Source organism: Heliconius melpomene, chromosome 2, assembly GCF_056956725.1.
Source record: "Heliconius melpomene rosina isolate 202511_hmr_F chromosome 2, ASM5695672v1, whole genome shotgun sequence".
NCBI lineage: Eukaryota > Metazoa > Arthropoda > Insecta > Lepidoptera > Nymphalidae > Heliconius > Heliconius melpomene.
This window is the reverse complement of record NC_140390.1, coordinates 8,651,372-8,661,510: the sequence shown is the minus strand read 5'-3', so window position 1 is coordinate 8,661,510 and position 10,139 is coordinate 8,651,372. Positions and strand designations below refer to the sequence as shown.

Genomic DNA, 10,139 nt, shown 5'->3' with positions numbered 1-10,139 from the left:
TTAATGATAAAATTGAGCGTATAGCGACATTTTAAACGCAGAGTTGGCTACGAACTGCAGTGTAACGTGTCTGCGATGCTTGCCACCGTAAGACTAGCGTAAGAATTTCTTAAGGTTGTAGAAAGACAAAGGTAAGTTATTCGAATAAAATATTGAATATTTGCTTTTTTGTATTCTATAAATAAACATTACATAAACACAACAACAAACACAGAGCTAAATTTTATCACGAAGTAGGGTTCAAACAAGAGGTCCACAAATAAATTAATATAAAAAATAAGCTTAAATTAAACCGCATAATTCACACATTAAATTACTGCCAAAAGACCCACTTTGATCATACTAAAATTTGCAAATTCATATAACCTTTAATAATGTATTTACAATAGTTAAAAGTTATAAGAGCCTTAAACTGCCGAATCCCCGTACATTTACCTTAGCTTGTAGCAATCATTCCAGCCATTTTTAACATATTCATTTATTTTTAGACGTGGTCAAGTGTCACATATATAGTTTATCAACGTTTTTATATTCGGTGTCCCTCAGGGTCCTCACTACTCTTTACTTTAACTTTATCGTTATTTTTAACTCACCATCATTGAAATATCGGTGTCTAATTATCTTTAAGTTTATAAGTACAACTGTACAATTTTAAATAACAGTGTACTTTAAAAACCTAAAATGTATATCCTTAATGTACAGTCAGTCAGTCACATACTGCAAAGTATCAAATATTATGTGTACTACCTAAACCTCTTTCTGTTTCAACATAGAAAAAAAAATAGGATTGTGCCGAGACAGTGTTGGCCAGCATTAACTGATGTATGAGAGAAGTGGTTGGATTATGTATTTGTTTATCCTCTTGGGCTTGGATGGCATTCTAGGATCATAGGCGTTACCTTCCGCTTCCAAAACCTGGGTTAGTAGGCGCCTATCCAGGCTTAGACGTTTTGATAGAGATTTTCTTAACATTTTTAAAGGGTTAATCCACGCTTAGAAAATAAAAACCTTATTAAGAAAAGAACAATTTGTAGGATTAATACTGTCCAAGTTTGTCCTTGGACGTAGTAATTCAATAATAACATTTATGTTTCAGGCATTTGCAGCCCCAAGTGCGGACGTCGCTGGTATTAGAGGTAACAATAGTTTTCAAAGTCCGTTGCTTATTGGATCTGATTTTTATATTGTAGCCTAACAAAATAGATATAACTAAGAAAGAATAAAAGAATTATTGTGCAGTTAACTTATATGTTATTTTACTACAGACAGATACACGCATACACATATTCAGACATGTTAAACTTACACCACAATTCTATTATCATCGGGGGCTAAAAATTAAAACTACATAACGTGGCTACAAAGTATATTCAAAGAGTCAAGTTCAAGTTTAACAGAATTATCAAAGAAAAGGTTAAGTAATATAATATGTAATAGTAACAGATAGATTACTTAATACCTCAACCTACTACAGGGTTTAACTTTAGACAAAAAAATATTTAAGTTTCCTACCCCTTCTTTACTTACGGTACTTAACTTGTATGAAATATTGTCAAAAGCTCAGTCAAAATTAGTAAACAATAATAAAGAAAAATCTTCTTCCATCCTAACAGTTAGCTCCGGCAGAATCGTCTCAGGATGGGAGGCAAACGAAGGCGAGTTCCCGTATGCGCTAGCTTTACGTATGACAACTGATGATGGTGACGTTTCGTCTTGTACCGGCTCTATCATTCATCACGAGTGGGGCATCACCGCTGGTCACTGTACCGCCTTGTAAGTACCATGTATAAGTAAGTTATACGCTATTGTCGCGCAATAAGACAGAAATGTGTGTTAATTCGACTCATAATCGGAATGTCTTATTTCTTTTCCTTTCACTACTCAACTCACCGTCTCGAAATTCATAAAAAGTAAAGAAAGCATCTTGATATTAGACTCTCCATATTTTACTCCTATAGAAGAAATTGTCAATATAAAATTATTTTGCTTTTGCTTCCAAGAGCACCTTGTCCGTTTGTCTGTGTGTTTGTCTGCTTGTCAAGTGAAATTATAAAATTCGGCATGGTTCGAAATACATTTGGTATGAAACCCTCGGCAGACGAGTATGAGTCGCACTTGAGCGGATTTATAGGGTTCCCATACCTTTTAAGGAGAAAAGAAACCCTTATAAGATCACTTTGTTGTCCGTCCGTCTGCCCCAGGAACACTTGAAGATATCGGGTTGAAATTAAACCCTTCGATTAATTATACACGTGTTTAGTTGATAGAAGTCCCTTGATTTCTGAAAAAATCGTATTTCCAAATTTATTTAAAAAAATGATATGGCCGTTATGTCTCAAGAAAGGCATATTTCGACACTATGAAGGGAATCAAAATTAATTGAGCAACCGAGTGACCTCACTAGGCCAGAATATAGCGTAATGTTAAATTACCATTTAAGATGGCTGTGAAACTTACATTACTAATATTTCTACGTAACTTGACTTGATTCAAATTAAATTCAATTAATTGAATAAAGAATGTTTTGTTTTTTATTTTCATTTACATGTTATTGATTTACACTTACATCATACATTTACACACATCATACATTCACATCAAGATCTAAAAATTTCTCAAAAATATTTTATTTTACAGTCGGGTCAGTATTATAATTCGTGCTGGATCAGTCTCTCACCTTACTCCAAAAGCAATTTTTGAAACTACAGAGTTCTACTATCCACCAGGCTTCATCCAGGGAGAATTCTTACAAGTCCACGACATCAGTCTCCTCAAGTTCAACCGCTTCGTGGAATACTCTGGTAAATATCGTATATCATAGATTAACTTATTAAAATATTGTCATTTTTATCCTTTTATTACTTAAAAGAGAAAAAAAATGTAGTTTCACATTTTTATCTGTAATTAATCTAATAATTAATTTCTGGCCTTATAAAGATACCAATCATCTTATATCTAGGAGTGAAGGAGAGGGTATGGTCTGTGCCCACCCCTGAATTTATACTGACAAACAATGAAACCATATAAAATTACATTCATTAATTGGTTTATTTTAAAGATTATAGACACAGACATTTCCAGTAGCAAATTCAAATAACCAATTAAATGAATTCATCATATAACATACTTTAATTCTAATAATGTTAAACTAATATAACATATATAATTATATATGTTATAAATTTATAATTGTAGCTAATATTCAACCCTTGAGGATTCAACCCAGCGCACAGAAAGATGCTGATTACAATGACATTCTCTTGCGCGTTGCCGGATGGGGCCTGAACGCTACATCCACTCGTGGTGGTAAGTAGATCGATTCTTAAACCTTTTTTATAGTGAGAAAATTACTAGAAAACTTTTACGGGTACGCCGGCCACCCGAGTGGGGATTCGAGCAGGTTATCATACGATAGGAACGAGAAATAAAGATAAGAATGTTACTCCAAGTTTTCGCCTCTAAAAAGTTAATAAATCTTTTATGTGTCTGAGCATACGTGTATATAATAAAATTCCACAGTGTATTCTAGGTTTGCCACTTCCAAAATTTTAAATATCTGTAAAATAAATTCTAACAAGTATAGCTTATTACACTGTTCAAGAATATTTAGAGGATAAACATGTATGGAATTAATGTCTATTGAATGTAATGCAGGATAGCTGCCAGCTAATGTAACAAATTGTACCGTTGACTTTGAAAAGAGCAACTGTTGAGTTTCTTGCCGACTCTTCTCAGCAGAACTGCCTTCCGAACCGGTGGTAGCTTTTTGATTATATGTTCATTCGACGATTCAAAAGTGCTTATAATAAGTTTATTTGAATAAAGAATATTTTGAATTTGAATTTCTTATGTGGGTCCTATGGGCCGGCAGATGTAATGCCACTAAAACCTCATGGTGCTCCTTCTCGGCCGCCACAGGCCGGGACAGGAACCATGGGATTCTTCCATAATTCCGAGAGCAATTAATACTCGCTACGGCCGAATAATAGTCCGCACTCCGCTCGAATGCAATACAAGTGAGCAATGCTCGTTAAACGCGAGTCAACCTAGTCTAGCATTGTTGTAACAAATGGTTTAAATAAAAGATAATAAATGTAAAACAAGAGCTCGACGGCATGTGGGCCTATGGTAGATTTATGACTCCGAGAGAAAGTTCTTTAAAAGCATTACATGAACCCAGCTGCACATGTTGGAGCAGATGAACATTTGGATGTCGATGACAATAGGCTCGCTGATTTCCGACTTCGAGGAATTTTCATATAATAACTCCATGAGAAACAAAGCATCGTGGGAAACGAGCCAAAGGGGTGGGGACACCCGAATTTGTATTAAAGCCGACCAACCTTAGGGATAAGGCGATTCCACTACCAGCACTCTTATAGTTAAGAACTAGTTTTAATAATAATTGTATTTTATTTTAATAAAATAGTTTTTAAATACAAAGTTTAAGATATTTTTACTGGCGCCCATCGGTGGGGCCTAGCTAAGTGAACAAAACGCGCAATCATAAGTAATTCCGCAAAAGTTTCGCGAAGTCTCTCAAGACTATGGCTAGGCAACGAAACCATATAAATACGTAAAAATACTGTTATCGGTGGAAGAAATTGATCAAGGAAGCTGCCGTCGTGAGCATTCTGTAAGTACCAAGTAGCATTATCTTTGTCACCATTCCTTCCCATCTGAAACTCCTAACTTTTGTATAAAATAGCTATAGGAATACTAGTAGTGTTATTCACTCTCCTTCTGATAGTGAGAGTAGTGAAAGTAGCGCGACTCAGTCGTCCTACCATTTTAGAGTCCCGTGTTTACATTAAACAATGGATCCAAAAACCTTACTTTCGTTCGTCCCTTCGTATAATGGCGATGCATTTACTTTATATAATTATATAAATTGTGCTAAGCAATGGCTACAAATAGCGGGTGGAGATACACCACAAAATGTTATGTTATTATTAAGTAAATTAGAATCTAAAGCTGCTATTTCAATATCTATGATTGAGCATGATTTTAAATGGAATAATATAGAATTAGCATTAAAAAGAGAATGCGGAGATAATAGAGATTTAAATACGTTATTAATAGAGTTAGGAAATGTTAAGAGAAAAGGTTTATATAAAGATTTAATATTCGAATTAAAACAAAAGTTATTTTTTATTAGAAGTAAATTATTAGATAAATATAGTGAAAAACTTTTAGTAGATGAGGTGATGGAGCCGTACATAAATACCGCCCAGAATACCTTAAGAAAAAGTTTACCGTATCATGACCAAATATATGTATCTAACTGTAATTTTAATGAAACGGCAACTAGAATATTGCAATTAGAAGCAGAAGGGAGATATGACAACTTTAAACAAAATTTTTATAACGTTTTACCGCCGCCGCGTAATGTACGTCAAAATGCGTATTCGCAATATAATTCGAACTTTAATTATAACCAGAGACAAGCTTATCCGTCTACATCGCGATCGAATCATTTTCCGATGCGACATAATAATAATAATAATTTTTATAATAATAATAATTACAACCATAATAAAAATCAATGGACTCCGAATCCAAATAATGTTTTTAATAGGCCACAAAATAGTTATTTTAAGCGAAATCAATATCATCCTAATACAAATAGGATCCCGCAGGAAATGGGGGATGTTTCAATGCAATCAGCCCCTCCATTGCGTCCTGGTCAGGTCAATTTAGGGAAAGGTATTGTTGCTGAGGAAGTATTCCAGCATGAAAATAATTTTGATAATATTAATTTAAATTTTCACGAAGTTGCCGACCGCGACAAAAAATCACACAGTATAGAACATGTGAAATGTAAAGAAAATCACGTTGCAGATGCATTAAATATAATTGAAATATTCCACACAAGTTCGGATTCATTACAATCTCATTGTAGTGAGGAAATATCGTTAGACAATACACCATGTAAAACGGACTCTACTGTAAATACAGAGTCCAATTCACTGCTTTCAGATAATAAAACATTAAGTAATACAATAAATTCATGCCAACAAGACAGTGATAGTGGCATACCAATTATTAACAATTATCCACCGAAACGTTTAAGACGTGTAGTGTTTGAAACTGCGCCTTACGAAAACGCAAAATATTCAAAAAGTATGTGGTATTTTTATATTCCACCAAATAATGAGGAAAAAGTTATTAAAAATTTCATGTTAGAATATTTAAGTAAAGAAAAATATGCATTTATAATTCCTAATGAAGAATTATATTTTAAAGTTTCAGAAGTATATAGGAAATATTTTGATCATAGTAAGTTTAAGCCAGTAAGATATACTAAGTTTTTAATAGAGATAGATAAAAAAGAGGAACAATTACATTTAATTAAAGAGTGTCATTTATTAAATAATAAACATGCAGGTTTTAAAAGTGTTTATAAGCAATTACGGAAAAAATATTATTTTGAAAATATGCGAAAGATTATTAAGAAATATATTTTAAATTGTGAATTATGTAGGAAACAAAAGATTTATAGGAATGATAGATTGAATAAACGAATTCAGCCTCCAAAAGTATTTAAAATAGATGATAAGGTTTATTTAAAAAATTCAATGATAGATAGGCACAAAACGAAATCAAGATTTCTGGGTCCATACAAAATCTTAAGTATAGAACCGCATAATAAATATAAAATAAGCAATGGAAAAATTTATCACGTAGAGGAACTAATTGTTTCAGAATCCTCTATACTTTCGGATATAAGTTCAAGTAGTTAGACCCTTCGGAAAATGTAGTAAAATCTACTTGAATATTAGAAGGAAAGTGCTATACAATAAATATATAAGTTAGAAATAAAAAAATATTATACATAAATTAGAAAGATGTAAATCACACATATCCAAGTATACATATTATTTTAGAACATATTAAAATAAAATTGTTTCAGTAAATACTAGATTGTATTGTAAATTTAATATGATTTTTATTGATAATTGTGTAAAGTAGTATATAGAAAATATGAAATATTGTACCTATTATCCAATACAACCTTCCCTGTTCCTATCCTATAATGCGAACGGTAATTATAGCATACAATATATGATGTCGAAGATTATACTGAACTAGAACATTAATATGCAAAGGAAATATTAAAAAAAAAAAAGAATTACAGCTGATGCAGATGGAGAATAAATGAAATTCCAACATTTAACTATGAAAATCACGACATAGTATAATATGGTTGACAACTATTATAACTATTATTATATTGATATGCCTAATTTGAGCTTAAATCCTCAGATCCAGGTTTCGTTCGAAACATGTACTTCGAATTTGGAGGGGGACAGTCAACCTAGTCTAGCATTGTTGTAACAAATGGTTTAAATAAAAGATAATAAATGTAAAACAAGAGCTCGACGGCATGTGGGCCTATGGTAGATTTATGACTCCGAGAGAAAGTTCTTTAAAAGCATTACATGAACCCAGCTGCACATGTTGGAGCAGATGAACATTTGGATGTCGATGACAATAGGCTCGCTGATTTCCGACTTCGAGGAATTTTCATATAATAACTCCATGAGAAACAAAGCATCGTGGGAAACGAGCCAAAGGGGTGGGGACACCCGAATTTGTATTAAAGCCGACCAACCTTAGGGATAAGGCGATTCCACTACCAGCACTCTTATAGTTAAGAACTAGTTTTAATAATAATTGTATTTTATTTTAATAAAATAGTTTTTAAATACAAAGTTTAAGATATTTTTACTCGCGCTAATCTCAAAGACTACTTTTCTGAATTTGTGTAGGATAATTTCCTTTATTCACATCACACAAATCAAGGAAGAATATAGATTATATTAAGTTTGGTTAATCGTTTGGCTATAACCCGCAACGCGCGAACGAATTACCTCAGCCTGTCAGATTGTGTCCATCCTACGGTCTCCTCAAGCTCTTGTTTTCTATATTTATAAAATGTTGTTATAATTTTTTTATCATTCTATATTAACAGGTGAGTTCCCCGACGTCCTTAATTGGGTATACGTCGTTGGTATGTCAAACCAGCAGTGCAGAGAAAATTTATTCAACTCTCCCCTTATAGCCGACTCTATTATCTGTTCGATGGCTTTCAACGTAACCAGCCAATCTCCATGCAACGTAAGTATTTGTTTTCTGTCTTGGATTTAACTTGATTTGCAAGTTAAATTATGAGTTTCTGTAATTTAACTGACTTAATACAAAGTAACATCATTATATTAAGTTAGTTATAACAATCAGTTTGATGTTTGGGATATTGTTAGATAAATTTGATAATATTTAAATTTGGTTATCTATTTAGGCTTTCAACGGAACATTTTCTGAATTTCAAAAACGTATGTTTATAATGTGTGTGTGTCAAATTTCTAAAAGTCATATTTATAAATTTGCAAATGCTTAACGTAAAATCCTGTTTTTCCTATCCATTCAGAAAATTCGGGAAATCCTCTTATTGTTCCCCTACACTCTCTAAAAAATCTACATGCACAAAAAGATTCCGAATTCTACATTGCGTAAGACCGTTTCTGCTTTCTGTGACAATTGCATATATAACTGTTTATACTTACTAAAAACCCACGCCAAAGGATTATTTCCGATGGATAAAATGAACATATATGTATTTCACAGGGTGACAGCGGTGGACCCCTCGTAGTAGACGACGTTGATGGAAAACCCACTTCAGTAGGGTTAAAATATTTTTCTGTACATTTAGTATTTTGACTGAAAGGGATAGAGAGGCACTTAAAAACAATAATAGAAAGTAAAAATATTTTCCTTCCTTCCTTCTTTCCTTCATTATTTAAATGATTTTTTAAATCATGTAGTTCAAGCGGGCGAAGCCCCGGGCGGGCCGCTAGTATAGACTTATATTATACTTACAATATTTAACCTTCATTTTCAGGTTACGTCCGTCTTGGACATTACCACGATTGGTTTACCGCAGTCACTGGCATTAACTTCGACTGGGATCCCGAATTAATTGCTGTTAAAGAGGAAGACAGTTTTGCTGGAGTTGATGTGGAACAAGTTCAAGTTGTAGAAAGTGCTGACGCTTAATTTTTTACAAGTGCTTTACTGTAATTTTAAAAAACTTTTTGAATAATTTTTTTTTTGAATAAACAGTCGTCACTAAATACATGACAATAATAAAAAAATAAAAATTTCCGAACTATGCCAGTGGCATACCCCACTTGAATTCATCCAAAAATAACTGTTAAGTTTTTAACATAACGATTTATTTTAATATAACGATTTACAGTTGATTTAACAACAACCATTGCGAATTATCACTATCTGCAATAGGTATGTCCTATTTTCAAGGAAGTAGTAACGGTGTTTTCCGTCTTAAATCTTAATAACGAAGTTGATAGATCCTGATAAATCGGATGGCTCACCGAGGCTTCCACAGCAATTTGTAGATGAACGAGATGTACACTGTACAACTTATAAAAGTCACTCATTACAAACCTTTATTTTATGAGCTTTTATAATTACAAGCTTTTATTTAATTTCACCTGTCTGTTGTCTGTAATCAAATCTTGCAAGTTAAATTTGATCCACTGATCTGACGATAGAGCTGGAAGGTAGATAGGAACTCCGAAATTAAACTATACAAGCCTTTCGAGTTTGAGCTCTTTTGATACGTCTTGACGAGTACTTACTTTGATACTATATTGTAGCCAGGGTCTAATCATAGAGCTGGAAGATGGCCACAGGAACTTGGAAAAATAGCTTCACGCTGTATTCCACATGTTTATAATAAAAATCTATTTCAATGATATATTGAACTTATAAGAACAAACTATTTTTTACTTTTAATAAATGAAAGGAAAGTGGAAATATTTTACATATTTTGTTAATTTCATTATAAAGTATAACTAGTGATAAAATGATAATGTTTTGGGTATCACATTATTTTGTATGTTTTTGCTAAGGTTCCCACTTCCCTCTGCCTTGTATAATAACAAACACACCACAAATATTTGTTATTTCTAAAGTAGTATCATGTAACTTGTCATGCTTGTGTTTATCTTACCTGACATTATTTTTTATATTCCATATCCGATGTTATCTACATAATTGGTTATTTTATCTTTTTTTAATTATAATTAAATGAAATGATTAGTCTGGACTGTCTG

At 32.7% G+C, this 10,139-nt stretch overlaps 1 protein-coding gene across 1 annotated transcript; it reads left to right on the top strand.

Moving 5' to 3' along the window:
• The first annotated feature begins 1,065 nt into the window (after window positions 1-1,065).
• Window positions 1,066-8,957, top strand: LOC146540754 (uncharacterized). The gene is made up of 9 exons (XM_085205732.1): window positions 1,066-1,136; window positions 1,614-1,773; window positions 2,638-2,801; window positions 3,196-3,306; window positions 4,918-5,071; window positions 5,630-6,123; window positions 7,976-8,121; window positions 8,629-8,687; window positions 8,903-8,957. Exons 1-9 carry the CDS (start codon window positions 1,088-1,090, stop codon window positions 8,955-8,957), a joined length of 1,392 nt encoding a protein of 463 aa, XP_085061858.1. The 5' UTR covers window positions 1,066-1,087.
• The last annotated feature ends 1,182 nt before the right edge of the window (window positions 8,958-10,139 follow it).

Excerpts from the sequence above, each read along its gene's own strand:
- LOC146540754 (XM_085205732.1), top strand. The coding sequence starts at position 1,088 with ATGTTTCAGGCATTTGCAGCCCCAAGTGCGGACGTCGCTGGTATTAGA. Across the intron at positions 1,774-2,637 it reads GCTGGTCACTGTACCGCCTT|TCGGGTCAGTATTATAATTC; the intron begins GTAAGTACCATG and ends TTTATTTTACAG. Across the intron at positions 3,307-4,917 it reads CGCTACATCCACTCGTGGTG|CGGGTGGAGATACACCACAA; the intron begins GTAAGTAGATCG and ends GGCTACAAATAG.